Source organism: Pterocles gutturalis, unplaced genomic scaffold (genome assembly GCF_000699245.1).
Source record: "Pterocles gutturalis isolate BGI_N339 unplaced genomic scaffold, ASM69924v1 scaffold43718, whole genome shotgun sequence".
NCBI classification, from domain to species: domain Eukaryota; kingdom Metazoa; phylum Chordata; class Aves; order Pterocliformes; family Pteroclidae; genus Pterocles; species Pterocles gutturalis.
In genome coordinates, this window is record NW_010122282.1 from 3,383 (window position 1) to 21,822 (window position 18,440).

General features: G+C 41.7%; 1 protein-coding gene across 2 annotated transcripts; it reads right to left on the reverse strand.

Annotated features, from left to right (window-relative positions):
* Positions 1 to 257: 257 nt before the first annotated feature.
* LCP1 (lymphocyte cytosolic protein 1 (L-plastin)) lies at positions 258 to 17,589 on the reverse strand. Of its 2 annotated transcripts, XM_010077468.1 has the most exons (16): positions 17,499 to 17,587; positions 16,148 to 16,299; positions 15,263 to 15,392; positions 13,858 to 13,990; positions 13,207 to 13,288; positions 11,076 to 11,244; positions 10,226 to 10,368; positions 8,503 to 8,529; positions 8,065 to 8,160; positions 7,353 to 7,548; positions 6,583 to 6,661; positions 6,256 to 6,370; positions 5,280 to 5,413; positions 4,143 to 4,266; positions 3,131 to 3,255; positions 1,234 to 1,739 (listed from the first exon to the last, which is right to left on the reverse strand). In XM_010077468.1, the coding sequence occupies exons 1-16, from the start codon at positions 17,563 to 17,565 to the stop codon at positions 1,607 to 1,609; spliced, it is 1,905 nt and encodes a 634-aa protein (XP_010075770.1). In that variant the 5' UTR covers positions 17,566 to 17,587; the 3' UTR covers positions 1,234 to 1,606. The 2 variants fall into 2 exon arrangements, with proteins under 2 accessions (XP_010075771.1, XP_010075770.1); XM_010077469.1 differs by lacking the exon at positions 8,503 to 8,529 and having other exon boundaries at positions 258 to 1,739; positions 17,499 to 17,589.
* Between the last annotated feature and the right edge of the window lie 851 nt (positions 17,590 to 18,440).

An 18,440-nucleotide genomic window follows, 5' to 3' on the forward strand; every position in this document is an offset into this window, starting at 1 on the left:
CCCAGTGGCACACTTGCATTGCAGAATACATAAAAAAAGTAAAGTTTTTAAGTATATGATCAAAGGAAGAGGTTGATGGCTATTGCACTGAATTGGGAAAATCATACTGGGTCAGGCTGCAAGTCCAGTGAGCACAGTGTCCCATCTTTGGCAGTGCCTCAGTGGCACGTACAGAAATGGCCTAGGAAATAATTCTTCACACTTTCTGCAATCTGTGGTTTCAATAACAATATGGAAGACACATCCTTATGGCTTTATAGAACATTTTATTTGGAGAGACTTCTCATGTCATTGAATATTTGTTCTTTATTAAGGCAATTCCGAAGGGGCTGGAGGGAAGGGAAGGGGAGAGGGAGGGAACTGAGACTCTGTCAGTGGGATTACATTAAGGCAAAATTCCCTCCTTCTGCATTTCACCACAGTAAAATCCATGTAAAGGCCAGAACAGTAAATGACTCATGCCAAGGAAGAGATTCAGTGCAGTATATCCCACTGACTATCCGCAGACAGGGCTAGGTCCTTGACTGAGGCAAATTAATAGCGCCTTGTTAGCCGCAAAGCTATGCTGATTTACCTCCTCTGAGAAGCCAGCCTGGGTTCAGGGAAGCATTTTAGTATGTGTTCCATATGCAAACACACATTTAAATGCTCTCCTGAATCAGGGCCACAGCCCTTTCAGTGCAAGTCTGTAAAATTAACAGAGTCTAATTTTTCTTCACTACATAAATACGTCATTCATTGTCCGTTTGGTTCACTTCTTATCTTATTGCTACTAACTGAGTATAACTCCTCAGTTTCTTTAACATGGTTTTCATTTCTATCATTCTTTGCAATCTGCTTATGTTTTAAGTGTATTATGACATAAAAATGAATTATCCTTTGGAGATAATTTCTTGCAAAGGTTCCAGAGTTTGGGTGTTCTTGGAGGACCAGGTTATGGTACATTTTTTCCAGTGAGTAGTAATGTACTCTGTGAGTAATGACACTGACAGCAGAGGCATAATTTGCAGGGGAAGGTACTGCTCAGTTCATATACCAGCAACGCATAGCAGATCTCAAACACTTCCCTCATTCGACAAGTATTTCCTAAGAGGATCCTACCATTCCAAAAATATAGTCACTAATACTTGCATTGGCTTGGGGAAACCCCTTTTGTTATCCCAGGTGCAAACCAAAGGAAAATATGGCAGAAACGCTACCAGAAGCATGAAGACATTTTCAGGCAGAAGCAGTATTTCATAATCCTAAAAGCTATCTGTACCTTCCAAGACACAGATCTGCAGGTGACCTCTGACAGATAACCCTGGCATCCATTAATAAAAGGATACATCTAGGCCTCATTATTGAAAAGTTATTCAGGAATATGAAATGGTTATATCTAGCAAAGTGGAAAACAAGGCAAAGAAATCAAGCACGTACTACTGTTCAAAACAAAACATTTTCTGGATACATGTTGATACATAACTTTTGCATGATCTGGAACCACATATAACATTCATGCCTTAAAGCATGAGCACCCTGAATATTTCCTTGATATGAAGAACAGCATCCAGTTTGAGGGAATCAAAAGGGTGGATACCAGGCATCAGTACAAGTCTTTTGTGCTTTAAACTTTCTTCATGCCTTTTCCCATAAGGCAAGCAAACACAGTCATGACCATTTTGGGTTTTACTTCAACCAGGTCTTCTGGAAGGGCATAAACTCTTGCGCCAATTTTTCTTGCCATAGAGATGGCATATCTGCATTGCAGAGGTGAAAAAACAAAACAAAACAAAAGAAACAAATTAGTGCAATAGCATTAATTTTCCCTCTGTTAAAAAGTTTTTTACATGATCAGTACCAGAGTGGGCTGTGAATTTTCATACTGATTTGTCAAAATTAAACTTTTCTATAGGAATGTATGAGACAGGTTCATAAAGAACTAATTTCTAGTAAAAGGTAGAGGTCTGTTATGGAACATTTAGTCTCCCATCCCCTAGAAGATCACCTTAACAACTAGCCATTCTGGTCTTGCTCCCCCTCAATCGCTGTGGCTCAGTCTTTGCATATAAACAAATTCACAAGGATGGAAAGCAGCAGGCTGATGTTGGTGGAGATCAGTGTTGTTGGAAAATCAACATTCAGGGACTTCTCTTCTGTTTGAGTCATACCCAGAATTTGCAAGCTGACCTTCACATCTACCTGCTCAGAGTGCACTGTTGCAGGGCTACTGACTGTTCTCCAGTGGGTAGGTACGTCTCTTCTCTCTATTTTTTAATGAAGAAAGCTAGAAAATCCCAGATTCTTCCCACTGCAGAGCACATACATTTATTAAATTCTCCCCAAAATGCAGAGAAACTTGCAGGGTGGGGAAAGAAAGGGAGAGGAAAAGAGGAAAACATCAGCAGAGGGAAGCAGAAATTAAGTACAGAGAGAAGCACATGTAGGATTGCAAGGAAAGAAAGAGAACAGATGGTAGGAAATGGAAGGGCAAAACAACAGTGGGAAAAACCTTTCTAAAAATTATGGCAGCTCTAATTGCTTTATAGCCAACCTTTTCTCTTTTGTAGTGGCCACATAGCAAAGCAGAAGCTAAACTGATGATCAGAGTGGGAGGTGATCTGTGTAACTCTGAAAAGAAAAGGACGTGCCCCCAGGATTGTCCCTTCCTCTGCTAGGAAATGGTTTGCACTCAGGAAAAAAAATATCAATATCCACATCCATAAAAACAGGTTTTCAGTCATGAATCCTGTCCTCCCCCTTCTCTCTTATATATGCCCTTGTTCCACCTGTATGTGACTAAAGAGGTATCATGACCTCTACTCACTGATTTCTATGGCTTACTGTTGTTGGCGTTGTTCCCTGATCTCTGAAATAATTTTAAATTTAATAAGAGAAAATAGGAGCCTGTGAAGCCAAGTTATTTTCATCCCTTCAAGGGAATTATAAAGCAGGAATTATAACATTACACACTTCATTTCCACTGATTATATTTTTTACTGCCTAACTCCTAGCCTTCATGCTTCTAACTCTGGGGATATTTCTCAGTTGACGTTGTGCCAGATGAGAATGATAGCAGAGTGGTTTTCAAAGACAGTCAGGCAAGCCTGAGGAGGTAACTCGTGTTAAGTGTCACTTGGCATGAACATACTTAGCATTATTTAGTTTCTCCTCATCATTCAGGTCCTCTGTTTTCAAGAGGTCATATTTGATTGATCCTGGTTGAATGGCATCAATGAGATCCAGGACTGGCATGCTGGTGCTGATTTTGCTGTCCTGCATAGATGAAAAATATAATTAGATGCAAGAACAATATGTCAGATCTCTCACAAAGCCAGAGTCTAGGCTCAAGAGCAACGGACAGCTCAATCAAATACCATTTAGATCTTCACAAAGGGCTGCTTAGCATGATTTTTCATCTAAGGCAGACACAGAACCCTTTCAATAATATTTTTCCACAGTGAATGAGACATTGTTAAATCAAAAGATGGGGTGCTGGGCTAGTGAATTTGCTTCCTGTGGGGAGATGACACTGATACACGTCTACAGATGGGAGGTGCGAGGGGGACCAGCTGTGTGACTGCTGAGCTCATTAGGCAAAGTCTGATGGATCTGTCCTCTCCTGGTGCAAATTTACATCCACTGAATGTTCCCCAGCTTGGGAAGTGTCTCAGGTATGTTGGCAAAATTGGAAGCTGTCTGGAATTGATCTGTCTCTGTGTTTATATGGTACCCTGCAAAATAGGGCATGGTACCCCTGAATGGTACTATCAGATTATAAACATATTGCTATTGTTGTTTTTAATACTGTCATTTGTAATTGCTGCTGTTTAATAATCAACAGCACAGCAGTTCTTGCTTAATTCCAGTCATCATTCCTGGCTCCATACTTTGATTTCCTATGTCAAACTGGCATTCAAGGTGTTTCCTCTTATGTTCATGCCATGTTCCTGCTACCTTTTCATAATAAAGCCCCTTGAATAAAATCTGTATATCTGAACACGCCTTTAAAAGGGAATGAAAAATAATCAAACTATGTAGTCAATTCTAGTGTGCACATGTATATGCATATATATGTCTATATACAGGCAACATATATAACATACACACAAACACACTGAATAGGAGATTTCTAAGCAGAGACTTCTAACAAAAAACTATACCTTGAAACTGGAGATGGTTGAATCCTTCCCAGCTTCAGTCAGTGTTTCATTGACCCAGCTGACAATGATTTCATCATTGACCTTCTCTCCACCACCAATGTCTTCAAGGATATTCAGGGTGTACCTTAAGAGGGAAACCAGGATACCTGCTTTTGCTCAAAGTCTACTGTACCTTCAGAACCATCCTGTATGTGCGCAGCTTGACTGGGATCACCCCAACAGTCCTCTTAGACCTGATAGTCTCCCACTTCCCACACACTCACAGTGTATATGAATTCTATTATAGCATGATAATTAGGTCTAATTCATCCCCAATTCCCTAATCACTGTTTTGGGACTGTCAAAAGTTTTTGATACTCAAAATTCCTAAAAGGTCCCTCTTAGTAGATTAGTAGATTGGTGTAAATGACTCATTCTCATAGTGCTTAAAAAAATAATCACTGACTTTAAGGCCAGAAGGGAATTGTTATGCTTATCTATGAGTGACCTTCTGCATAAACACAAGCCTGGAATATTTTGCTTATATGTCAGCATGCACCTTGGAAAGACATTCCAAACTGATGGCAAGTAATCACCACATCCCTAGATTAATTACCTGCCTGATAAATGTATACCTTGCTTTATAGACTGAATTTAGTCTGTACTTAGTTCCTAACCACAGGATCTCTTTACACCCAATTATGGAACTCTTAAACACACACACAAACACAAACACACACAGAGAGAATTACATTAAAGTGGGGAGAGCTACTGAGTTGCATCCGCTTCAGGTAGCAGATTACAAAACTTCTGCATCAATTCCTTGTTTCCAGTACATTCTCCCCATTCCCTGGCACAGAGACCTTTCAACTTCTTTTTCTTTCTTCCATGAACATATATTCATGCTTGCAAATAGTGTCAATAATAATCTTCTGCATGACCTGACTGTAATGGCCTTGCCCACAAGATAACGTGCTTCCTGATCACATCCCTAACTAGGAGTAAGCAAAAGGTTTATTCTGTCTTTGCATACAAGTGCAAACAGAGGAGTGAGAAAGCTGTAGCCTGTAGAGCCTTCTCAGTGATAGCATCAGGAAATTATCACAATGCAAACTGAGTATACCAAAACATTCTGAAGCTTGTGTCTGACTGCCATACCTTCTCATCAACTGCCAGATTAAGGCCAGCGTGAGAGTACGGTTTCCTTCATTCAGATCTTGCCCAGCGATGCCAACAAGGGAAAATTTGGCTTGATTCTTTCCCAGTTCCACTGCATAGTTGCAGTTTTCAAGCTGTTAATGACAGAGTCAATTAGTGAGGTTCAAAAATAAAGAAAAAAAGAAGACAAGACACTGTTACTTTAAATTCTTTGGATTGCTTGGCCCAGATCCTCCTGGGCAAACAAAAGCTTTAGGGCCCTGTGATAATACAGCTGTTTGACTGCCAGCAGCCAGTTCCATCTCCAAAATATCATGGTAAACAGTTAACACAGATGGAAATGTTACACTTCATCATCAGGGCCCAAAAAACAGATTACCCTGGAAAATATGAATCTATGGCTCATAGGTACCTCCAGCATCATGGCATTGCACTGAGACAAAGGATTAGTGTCCCAGACAATATTTTAGGTCAGTTAATCACTCTGGCCTAACTGGGTGGAATTACTCATCCAGATAGCTGGGAGAAACCTGCATATTTAGCAGCAACTCTGTGATCGATTCTTGAGGTGTCTGGTCAAGAATGCTTATCGTCACTGTCTTCATATGATGTGGAGGGCAGTGATCCTGAGAGCTGCAATTAAGCTGGTGTCATATGATTCACACTGAAGAGGCATTATAATTGGTGACTACGACAGTAGAAAAAGTGGTCTGCAAATAGAGTTTTAAAATATTGACACAAAGGGTGTCGAGACTTTTTACTTTACAAATATTGTTCACCTGTCAACAGAGCTAGTGAGTTAAATGTATGGGGTTTTTTCAGGATGAAAAATTATTCACCCACTAGACAAAAAATAATTTAATGTGCTGTACTTGGGACTTGAAAGCAATGTGAGTGCCCACGTTGATGTTTGAAACAATATAGACATCCTTTCAGGATAAGGCATTGCTAGTGGAGATATTCTGGCTTTTTGTACCTTCTTCATGTTGCCACCCAGTTTAGGATACGGTGGCTTGTTCACTCTGTTCCAGTCTACTGGCACTTTGATCTTTTCATAGAGCTGGAAGATAACCAAGGCATCTGACAGGTCACTGAAAACAATAAAAACGATATATCATTGTCCAAAGAACAGAGGAAAGGAACCAAACTAAACCATTAGTAGAGGTAAACTTAATTTCCTAAAAAAATTTTTTTTAAAAAAGAAAAAGCATATATTCTTATAGGGTCCAAAAGTTTTTATGCTTTTGTAAACAATTTGCTGGCTGTATTTATCACCTAAAGGAAGTGTAACACCTCCTCTTACCTATATAAGTGATTTACACGTGGATTAACACCCAGGGAGTTCATCCAGTTCCTGAACGTCCTCTCTTCCCTTGTCTCACCTAAAACAACAGATACATCAATCAACAGGCCTGCAAAACACAACACTCGGGTAAATTAAATGCCTTGTGATGAAACCATAACTCAGAATTTACAGCGTGCTGAACCATAAACAGGAGGAGACACTAGCTGACATGAAATAAGAGAGCACAGTGCATCATGTAATATTTCTTTATGCCCTATATATTACTGTATTTAGGCAGGTTGGCCCTGAAATGCCTTCAAGAATTGAAAAACAGCCTGTGCCCTAGCATGAACAGTTTCACTATGAAGCTGAGAAAGAAGGACCTGCAGCTCAGCACATGATCCATACAACAGTGGTCCTAACCCCAATCCAGAGCAAGCAGGTGGCAAGGTTTTGCAAGATCTGATTTTTAAATTATATTCTCAATTAAGGGAATGCCAGATCAACTCTGATATCAACTAAAAATCACACTCAGTAGTCCATACTGGTTCAAACATCTCTCAAATATTTTCACCTTTCAAGACATGCTATCCACAGAACAGACCCCCAGAATACCTGAAGCCACATGCAGGTAAAGACCAGCTTCCCTTTCTCCAGGCTGCCTGTGCTAATGGTGCAGTGAGTATATGTCTGAAGGACATAGGGTTAGGTGATCATATCATCAACTCAGAGCTGGGGTTACTGTGTCATGGGTGGCCAGAAACATCCTTTGTTTGCATTTTCCTTACCTTCAATAGAGCTCCAGTCGATGTCCTGGTTCTCTGGCTTATGCAGGGCAGGGTATTTGTTGAACAAGTTGGCAATGAAGGCCAAGTTTAGCTTTGGGTTCCCCTGGACAACGTCGGTGGCCGTCACGAACTGCCGGCAGCCCAGCCGCTCCGCCTGCTGCAGCATGCATTCCGCTCGCTGAACATCGTCCTTCTCCTGTGGCAGGAGAAAACGGGGACATCAGCCTCACCCCACCACCTGCCCCTGCACAAAAGACCCACTCGGGGTCTCCATGTGTGGAGCTAGGTGTGGGGTTCTTAAAGCAGTTTTTTGACAGATTTATAGCTGTTTCCTTTCCCACTTTTACTAAGAGCAGGTCTGTGTTTTCAAATGGGCTTTACCTACATTCTAGCCATCTCACTATAGTGCTTTTTCCATACAGAAGGGGGTGGATTGATGAAATTATCGAATAAATTTATTTAAATATACTTGATACGTTACTAGTTTATCAGTGTGGTTCCACAGTTGTTAAAGTTTCAGTGCTAATATCTAATGAAAGGCAAGACACATAATTTAATTCTTTGGAAGCTTTGATTACTGAAATACAAGATCATGTTGCAATGCTAAAAAGATTTTGCTTGTTTCGGTATCCTGGTGCACCTCTGTGTTGGCCAGCAATGCAAGTAACAGGCAGAAAATATCGGCGTTTACTCTAAGCTTATCTCATCTTACCCTTAATCCTGACATGTCAATAGTAATAGCTGGAATGCCTTCTTCATCTCCCTTGGGGGCAACTTGGTCCAGCAAATGGTAATAAGCTCTTGAGTCCTGTGACAGACAGAGAAATTAAAGGGAGGAAAAATTACATCTAAAGCTCGGGTTCTGCATGCCAGTGCTCCCCTGAACAACATGCCTGCATGCTTCGTTTTTATTACATCAATCATTGGGCTACATAATTAAATTAATTAAGCTGGAAGCACTTAGCAATTCCTACTTTATGCTGTATTTGCCAGATCTATTTCTTCCCTAAGCCAATATATACATGCTGCAGAACACTCAATGAATGAGACAAAATGCTGTGTGTTGCACTTACAAAAAGGACAGCAATAACAAAGAGATATCTGAATTGTCTTAATCTGAACATTAAATTAGAGGTAAGGAAATGCATACCTTTATAATGCTGTAGAAGTCGGGCTGCTGAGCATTTTAATAAAAGAAAATGCAGAAGGAGAAAGCAGATGTTTAAAGCGGATTTCAAAGCAACGCTGGAACAGTTATGGAAGAGAAAGCATAGTTTTCAAGGACAGAAGTTAAAACCGACAAGAGTATCAGCATTTTTCAGGCAAAAGGTCAGGAACAAGACAAGGATTTAACGTGTTGTGTCTTTAATCTTTTGTGAAATGTAATGTTGCTTCCATGTGTGGAAAATATTAATCTCATTTCAGAAATAACTCAAAGAACTGAAAATAAAGGTACATGTTAGTGTCTAGGGACTTGACTAACTAACCCAACTAATACTCATCAAAATATAAAGCAGATTACTGGAATTATTTTAAATCTCGTACATCTGCATTACTACCCACCATACCTAGAAAATAATTATTTATAACAGAAGTGAGGTGGGGAGACACACTTATTTAGAGAATGTCTATAAGGGCTGAAATCGTGGCCTCTGAGAGGTAAACATGCACCTTATTTTCCAACTGTAAATATGGTAAGTGTGATTTATCTTTCAGCTGCAGATAGAATTTAATCAGTTGCGCTATAGTCCTCTTGGCCAGCCTACAGAAAGATAGGAAAGACGCCATTTCCTTCCCTTCCCAAAGATATTCTCCAGACACCTCCACCCAGTGAACCAAAGATCTGTTACAATGAAAATTGTATTGTCGAATGTGTTTCTCAGACTCTCCTATTGCCTTCCCTGCTGTTTTTTTCTGTATGTCAAGTAAGTCACAGTAAATGACTCTTCACACATGCTTCAGTCCCTGGTGAAGCATTTAACCAAGCATCTCGGGAGAGGGACTTTTCCCATGTTTTGCTGGGACCGGGCAGGTTGGCTTGCGGCTGGTGAGGTCAGTGTGCCGGCCAGATCCTTGCCTGCCTGGAAGCCCGCTCAGACACACTACAGCCCCGAGATGCCAGCTGTGCCTCGCGCTATAGCTGTAGTGTCTGAAACTCATCAGTGTGCACCACTGAGATTCAAATACATCTGTCTAGGAAGAATGGAAGTCCTACAGAGAAAGCTCTACTGGAATCTGTATCCACAAGCACATAAAGTCTCAAGTACATGAAATGGGCTGCACAGGCTAGAGACCCATCCTTGCAAGTGCCTCCCCCTCTAGCTGTACTGTTTTGAATAGTCCCACTAAATTAAAACTTGCAGGTAAGTACACGCAGGGTTATAGCAAAGGTTGGGACAGAGGAGCACATAGCCCAGGTGCAGTACTGAAGAAAAGATCGAGTGGGGGAACTGGAAGAGCCCCATCCTCCTCCCCTACACCTAGTTACATGTTTGCGTAAGGTCCAGCCTTTTCCAAACCAAAGCCAAGTCAAGAGGCGTCTAAAGACATTTAGGAAGGAGGAGAGCAATAGAGGCAGAGAACTGAAAATACAGCAGTAGAGTCTGTATGTCCTGCCCAGAGCCAGCAGCCACTCCTTACCCAGGCATTTGGTGTGCTGGGGCTGGCAGTGATGACTGGGAGGGTGGTAGGAGGAGGAATACTACTGAGTGGAAAGGTAAACCCCACTACAATGATTTTATGCACCCAGTTCCATGCGTTCGGCAGAGCAGTCTCAGCTGCTTGGAGTGTTTCAGTGTACAGTCCCTGTTTGGAGGACAGGGACTTGGGTGTGGAGCTGCTGTTTTGCTATTGTTGGGCAGTGTTTCTCATACCTTGATGTCTGAGCTGAAGTTGTTGACTTTGTTGCATCCTGCATTCTCTAGGTGGTAGTTTGCCCACCTCAGCAGCAGTTCCTCTGGAGACAACTTCATCAGATCCTCCAGGCTCTCTCCTTCTCTCAGAAGAGCAATCAAGGCTAAGCAGGGAAAAAAGAAAAAAATTAATGACATTGTGAATACTTGTAGAGGATAATGTATAACTGTTTTCTCTCTTACACATTTGTTACCCTGGTTTCTAAAAGTGAGTGACCAAAGTGTTGCCAAAATTCAAGCTGGGTTAGCATGACAGAGGATATAAACAGAAAACGGGTCTCATCAATAAAATTAGGACAAGGCTGTTAGTGTGGATCTAGTAGTGGATCACATAGATATGCAAGACTGGTACTGCTGTAAGTGGGTAGTAGGACAGCTGAACCAGAGGACCTCCAGGGTGGACCTCCAGAGGTTCCTTCCAGCCTAGATTATTCTGTGATTTTATAATTCTAATTTCACAAAGAAAGGAGAGATGTTTGGAAATCAAGAGCAAGAAAAGAGCAAAGCTTCATTAATGCAGTGTAGCATTTCCTTATCCCAGATTTAGTGCCAAAACACCAAATATACCTGGGTGTAGGCTATCATTCCTGACCCAATGACCATGAAATTGGCTCTGCATACACAAACCTACACACAGCCTTGGACTTTGGAGAGCTGGAAGTTGTGAGGAGCAAGGCAAATTAGATCAGTCAAGAAGACAGTCAACATGTACTTGAAGAAAGAATTGAACTAAGAATTTTTTTAGAAGAACTTTATCCTAAAGACTGTTCAGTAATAACAGTAGAGCACTGAAATGAAGAGCCATACATACCTTCATTCAACCTGCTTATCTCTATGTCGGCAAACAGTCCAATTTTGATGACTTGCCATAAAAGACCCAAAACCAGGTAAGGTTTCCCTTCTTTTAAGTCTTCAGCTCCAATGTTAACAACATGGCACCCAATGGCTGAAGCAGAGTTCAGGGCCAGGTTCAGATTTTCCTAGGGAAAAACTTCTGAATGATGCAATAACTAGAGAGCTGAGGATACAGGAAGGGAGCACAGCTGAAACTAGTGACATCTGTGAGCAGCTTCACTGTGAATGCATTTATGTACATGTGTGACCACAGGGAGCAGGGCAACACAGAATCTCCTGGCATTACAGGTAAGGTCTGTGTCCCAACATGAAAACAGAAAGGACCTCTTTGGCAAAGGTGAAAGACACCATGCCACAAGGCACTGGAGCTCAGAGCATATGTCTGCATTCATAGTGATGCTTTGGCTCAATCCTGGTTATCAAAGCCAGGCTCTTCCTATAGCTAATGCACAAGCACATAATAAGTGCAAACTTAGCTTCAGCATGGGGCAAGCTCTCCTACACTCAGTCTTGCACACATTGAGGAACAAGGAACTACAACCCAGCTGACTGGCAGATATTCCAAGCTCAGCTCTTCCTAAGCCCTATGCAAAAGCCCTAACATATACGACACAAATCAGTTGCTAGCTGGCAATGTATACAAAAAGCACATGGTCATAGGATTCAAAATAAACCTCTTGAGTTTTTAACCTTGCAGTTCAGCCAAGGTCAGAACTGCTCAAGCCTGGATATTTTCTTTTTGATCTTTGGAGTAGGGAGTCCTGGTTTCGGAGTGTTCAGTGGAAGCAGAGGGATTCTGTGGTTCACAGTTAGGGGCAGAAAGAAAGTGATGCTTCAGGAGCAGTATGTTCCTTTGCCACTTCATTCCCATTTAAAACAAAGGGTATAAGAAAATCTGACCCACAGGTCTGCACTATTCAAAAAGGCAGCTTGGTAAACAGAGGGCAAGTAAAGCAGGCAAAGAAGCCTGGAAAATTCAATTTATCACACAGATTTGCAATTTTTCACATGAATTTCATCACTGCTGGCATGACAGAGAGATTTAATTAGAAACAAAATGCAAAGAGAAACAGAGTGTAAATTCTCATAAGCTAGAAAAATCGTAGCATTTCAAATTAATTACCTTTTCTCCACCAGACAGCTGTAAAAGGGTTAAGTTAAAGTGGAAGCCAAATTGATCAAATCATGTCTACGTGTGACAGGGATTGATCTGAGCTGCATCACTAAGCTATGCTGCTGACCAAAACGATTAGAACTGAAAAATGTGGTATACAGCATAAAAATCCAATTTAATGGATTCTGAGCTTACTTGAGCCTGGCTAATGTTCCATCAAATCAGAGTAGCTGAGGGCTAAACTGGGTTAGGTTCATATCTATTCCATATATCTATTTATATTCTGTACCCAGATACATGGCTGTTGTCCATATAAAAATATCTGTCTACATATTGCTGTGTGAGAAACACAATAAACTTTAAGTAGATGAAAATTAGCTTTTTTTGTCCAATTTTTAAATCATATACATGTGCACATAATAGGAATAAAGAAGAGATTCAGTATTCAAAGTGAACTAGTATGGATTGTAAAAGGCAGGCAAAGGCTATGGTCCCATCTCAGGCACACCACGGTACTTCCTGGATCACAGTTAATAATTTGGTAAGGACATCAGACTGCAACACAGCAGTTGTGAATTCAAGTCCATGGCCATGCCTGTGTGACCTTGGATGTGGCGTTCAGTCTTCTGAAAGCTACTCCAACTGGAATTGGTCACTGTATTATCTAGTTGCTCTTGCATTCATATTGCATCTACCACAAAGGTATCTAAAGCTTTGAACTGGTGAACATTATACATTGGGTTGAGTGCAAACACAAGCACAGTTTGTTTAGTCAGATTGCTGACATGTTTGGAAAGAAACAGAAATAGAAGTCTTTATATTTTTATGACATGGACCTGATCATCCCACTTTGCCACAGACATCTTTGCCTGATTGTGTTGGGCAGAACTGTGGTATCTCCAGCCTTTGCTCTAAGTGATCATATCAAAGTATCCTAAGGGGAAAGACAAAGAATCTTGTTATATTTTAGTACCTGTATTGTAAACGGTGTGAGTTTCTTTTTGTTGATTGTTCTCTCATCAATGGTATCTGGCACTGAAAAGTTGATCATCTTACTGGAAATACAAGAAAAAACAACAAGAAATACACTACTAGCCATGTGCGCGCAAAATACAATATAGCTTTTGTCATTACACCGTAGGACAAGTCAAAGAGAGTTACTGAACAAATATAGTCAGCCTCTGTTTTCACATGTACACACAGAGGCACACATGCAATACTCAAGCAATTCTTTTGAGTCACATGCAGATTGTACTATAGGTGTGAGGCCAAGAAAGCCACAAGGAGAAGTTGTGTGAGAACTTTATTGTGCAGAAAATTTCTGTGAAAGCACTCACTTTCTCGTGCTTCTCTGTGTGAACCCCCAAAAGTCCTTGGACAAAAATAAAACCAAGTAACTCCTCAAATTTCACTGACTTCATCTTACTGCAAGGGTCTAGAGGGAAATAAAAACTCTCATTTAACATTAAAGAGTCTTTATATTTTTAAAGAGAAAAGAAGTAAAAACCTTAGGCCCTAAGGGTCTGCAAAGCTTAACGTAAACTCAGCAGCTTCCATTTAAGCAGAGGTGCGAGCTTTTCCAGACTCATGGTTCCCATTTGCGAGAAAGATAGGTATTAATTACCAAAGCACTATGCCGTCACCGACCGCCTGGAAGAGGTCATCTGTTTCTGGATTCATTGGGACCACGTGTTTACAGTCAGGGTCCTTCTCAAGGGCTTTATTAATCCAGTTGACGAAGGCATACTTTTCTTCCTCTGTGGATACAACATCAAATCCATCAGTTTGCTGTGCAAGACCTCTACCATCATTTTACTTACAAAGGCACAATTCCTGGGGGAGAAGACTCTCTCATCAGTATGACTGATCAACAAACCCCTACAAGGGAAGAAGGCTTTCAGGAGACAGGCGAATGAGCTGAAGAAAACAATGGGCTTGAGCTGGTTGATAGTCCTTCCATACCCCTTCCCAGGACTGGGGTTGCCTGTTGTCACCAGGACAGGCATATTATAGATCCTGGTACTGAAGTTCACGTGATTTAACTGTATGTTGCAGTTGCTATGCTCTACTAAGCATAATTTGTACTTGCACCATAATTTGAATGCACTGTTGTATGACTTTGCTAAATCGAAATCCCATGTAACTTCAAATAAGTTCAAATAAGTGAATTCTGTATTACACCCTCCACAGGTGAAATATCTAGAAGAGCCTGGGTGGGGTGTATTGAACTCTGACAAGGAGTATTTGGAGGGTAAGGGGAAAATGTTGCCTGTAGTCCAAAAGGGCTGTAACGTAGCTATCCTGTACCAGCAGCAGCTCACACCATCCCAGCAGTTCAGAGAAGGTGCCCTCTGTACTCAGGTGGCTGGAGATCTTGGAAGCATCCTCCACTTTCCCTTTCCCAGAGAGAGTTCCCCACCCATGCCCCTGGAGAAGACAGCCAAGGGTGGGACCTCCACCCTGTGGAGCTGGGCATTACCCAGGAGACAGCAGAAGCAACCACAGATGCCCCAAACCTTCATCTTGGCAAAACAGGCTTGGGAGAAGAGCCCTGATGGGGTCATGTCCTCTTTAGAAAAAGGTCGGGAACCATTTGGTTATAGGTGAGTTTACAGAGAGACTGTCAGTGAACTGGTAAAATGTACAAGGAAAAGGGTTAGCAACAACAGGGAACCCGTGCCTTGTCTCACCGGTGAGCAGGGACAGCAATGGGCCAGCCATGCTGGAAGGCTGTTCTCCAGCAGAGCTGCAATGCCTTTATGGTAAGCAAAGGTAAGCCGGCTGGAGCTTCCTTCCATAGCCATAGCTCTGTCCACCCCAGTAAAGCAGCTCACACTATTTTTGACAAAGACCCTGCTATGGTGCTTTGTCACCTCTTCAGAATCCTTTGCCTTGTGACAGCCTCGCCTGAACAGACGCCAAAGCTCATTGAGGCCAGACCACCTGGGTTTGCACCAAGATAAGGTGCAGATGGTCTCCAAGGGCACACTTGTTCCCAGTTGCTATCAGTACAGGACAGCTGTACCTACCTGAGTAAGAGTGTTGTGTGCCAGCACTGGACTGCTCGGAAGTCCCACCGATAGCACAGATCCCCTCCTTTTTGTTGATTTGTTTTCGGAACGACTTAGCAACATCATCACTCTTCAGGTTCTGGAAAATCTTTCAAGCACAAGAGGCAATTTTAAAATTTTGGAGAATTAAACCAAGCTAAAACAGTGAGCTCTTGGGCCAGGAGACATGTCCTCTCTGCTTCATACATAAGGAAGCACAGCTTGAGTATTATTCAGTGGGTTTCTGTGTAACACCTGTTATCTGCTGTGGCAGAACAGGATCATACACAGCTTTCATGTTTTAAAAGCAGTGATCGAAGATCATCTAGGTAACAGAAACATATATGGTATGAAACCATGGACCTAAGATGTGCAGGAGAAGGATGGCCTTTAACAGTCTTGTTTTGAAGAAAGGACAAGTAAAAATCTGTTTCTCCATCCCAAGGGAAGTTACCCTATTTTAGCATTTGCCTTTGTCCCAGTTCAGACCAGAAAAAGAAGCTTTTTTAATAGCAAAAGTGCCCCATAAAGTTTTCATTTTCAATCTGCTGAAATTTTCATAACCAATTAATTAGAACATAATATTTTCACAGCTTATAACTGAAAAACTTCATCCTGCTGTGTCAGCCAAACTGGAAGACATTAAGTCTATTCAATGCACACCTGCATTCATGTAACTTGTCCCAGTTAATTGCAGAATTTCTAGTTTGGTTACTCCTGCTCTCATCTTTTCCAGCAAGGGAACTCCTTGGATTAACTAGGTGCCCATGAGACCCTATGCTTGTGCTTCTGCTGTGCCCTGGAGACCACCTTGAGTATCCCACCTGGCACCTTACTCACTGAAATAAATAACATCTTACTTACTGAAATAAAGTCATCAAAACTGATCCTGCCATTCCCTGTGGTTGTCAAATTCTGAATGAGTTCTCTGGCTTTATATCCTGGGAGAGGAAGATTCGCTTCCTTCAACACGTCTGTTAATTCATTGGCATGGATGAAGCCATTCCCACCTATATCTGAAAAGATTAGATTAAATCAAACATTTAGGTTCTACATCAGCCTCATGAAATTTCATGCACTCAAAGGCTGTTGTTTTTATTTTACCTGGGGAAGGGTACATTATCTATAAAGATTTGTTATCCTGAAATCCACTATTTTCAACCACGGTGGTGTCATTCACACCCAACACTTTATATATATATGTGTGTGTTTCTTGTTCTGCAGCCCAGAGGCTGAGGTGATTTCAAAGAAGCATGTGCCGATTTCCTGCGTGGTAAGTTGCAACATGAGTCACTTGTTGCACACTGCAAAAAGGCACTCGGCTCTCAGCACCAGTAGCACAGATTAATGCAGGTTGCAAAGAGCATCCTATCCATTCCTGAAGTCATACAACAAAAGGATCTGGACTTGGAGATGGAAATGTCTGGGAGAGGAATGAGAGCTTCCTTCCAGCATTTGCCTTGTCAGTGCAGCAGGTGTACAGGTGTACACACAGGGACCAGATGTTTAAGATTGCCAGCCTGGACTACTGTGTGCTCAGAAATCAAAAGACCATCACTTAAAGCAGTAAGGACAACTGATTAACACATAATCCAGTGAGGCTGACAGACCTGCTAATAAAAGTTAAGTGAGCTGTGAGAAACACGAGGATTTTTCTTAGAATTTGGGTAGACAGTGATGGATCTGCGTGACTTTAAAGGAGACAAATCAGATGAGACCTTTAAAGGCTTGGAAAGGAAACACACACTTCAAAAATATATAGGGCTTGAAACGTCATATTAAAGGGATTACAAATTTTGTAATTTCCACATTTGTCCTCTCCAGACTCTCCCTCCCCAGAGGGAGTACTCAGTTTACATTAAAATAAAACCCTTTTGCCTTCCAAATAATTTGCCAGGTATAAACAATATTCTTAGAAAAAACACTTGAGAGTATTTCCAACATGGTTTTCTATACAGCTTTGGAGGTTATTTCATAAATCCTCCTGCTCATTGCCATGCCGTCTCTCTCTGTAAGAGGCCATTGCTCTGCAGTGTGCTGATGTGGTTTCATCTAGGAGGTCCGCAGTGGCAGAGAAACAACTTTCTGTGGTTTCTGTGACACAGCAGATCAGTGCTGGAGTAAGCTCCATTTCCTCAAGGCTGGTCACTACATGAGAAAAGAGCTTGCTACGGCTTCACACTTCTGCAGCGTCTTTCCTGTTTGCTGTACTCACCGACTTTGCTGAAAGCCTCCCGTAGCTCTGCCATCTCCTCCTCCGAGAAGTGTGCTGTCGACGCCATTTCTTATTTCTCCAAGTGGCAGGTCTGCAAGAAGAAAGCACTCATTTTTATTTGGTGCCTTTTTGGGTTTGTAATCATGATGAAAAAGAAGGGTTTTCATTTGGGATTGACAGCATGACTCAAAGTCTTGAAGCAGCTCTCCATAAGTGAAAACCTAGTTCCTCTCTGCATCCCAAAATCATGTGAAGGGGATAAATTCTGAGCACGTGATATAAAATCAACATCACTCCTGTTGTTTTGCCAGGCCCTGCTCAAAATCCCAACAATTTCATTTATACTAATTTAATTGGAAGTAAATCCTATCTCTGATAACTTTAGTTTCTCATGGAGAAAGAGGACAAAATTGCTGGTTCTTGTAATTCCCTTTTTGGAAACACAATTGACCACGTGCTTCTTCAGCAGCACTGGCAGAGAAGCAGCAGCTTTCTCTGCTCCTGGGCTCTGGGTTGGAGCAGGAGCCCCGGGGGATATCTGCACCGCCTACCCTTGGGTACCTAATGAGGAGGCTGGTTACGCTTACGCGGTGGATGGATGGAAAGAAGCTCCTTCACAAGGTGTTCAGAGCACCAAGCTGGGCTCCCCAGATGGCTACTTCTCTTCCTAGCTATGGGGACAGTTTAGGGACTTGCTCCCTCAAGGTACCCAAGTTAGTGCCTGAGGATGAGTGGCACTTTAGCAATGTGTAGCTGGAAGGAATTTTCTTGCCTTTCCTCTCATCAAAGCTGTAAAGCAGGAGGAAGGATTAGACTGGAGGTATCCACATTTTTATTATTAGGAAAGGTGCCTAGAAAGGGAAAGTTTACTTCTGTTTGTCACATCATTTAATACACTGCCAGAAAACGTACATTATACCCCTCTGCTTTTTCATGCACCTA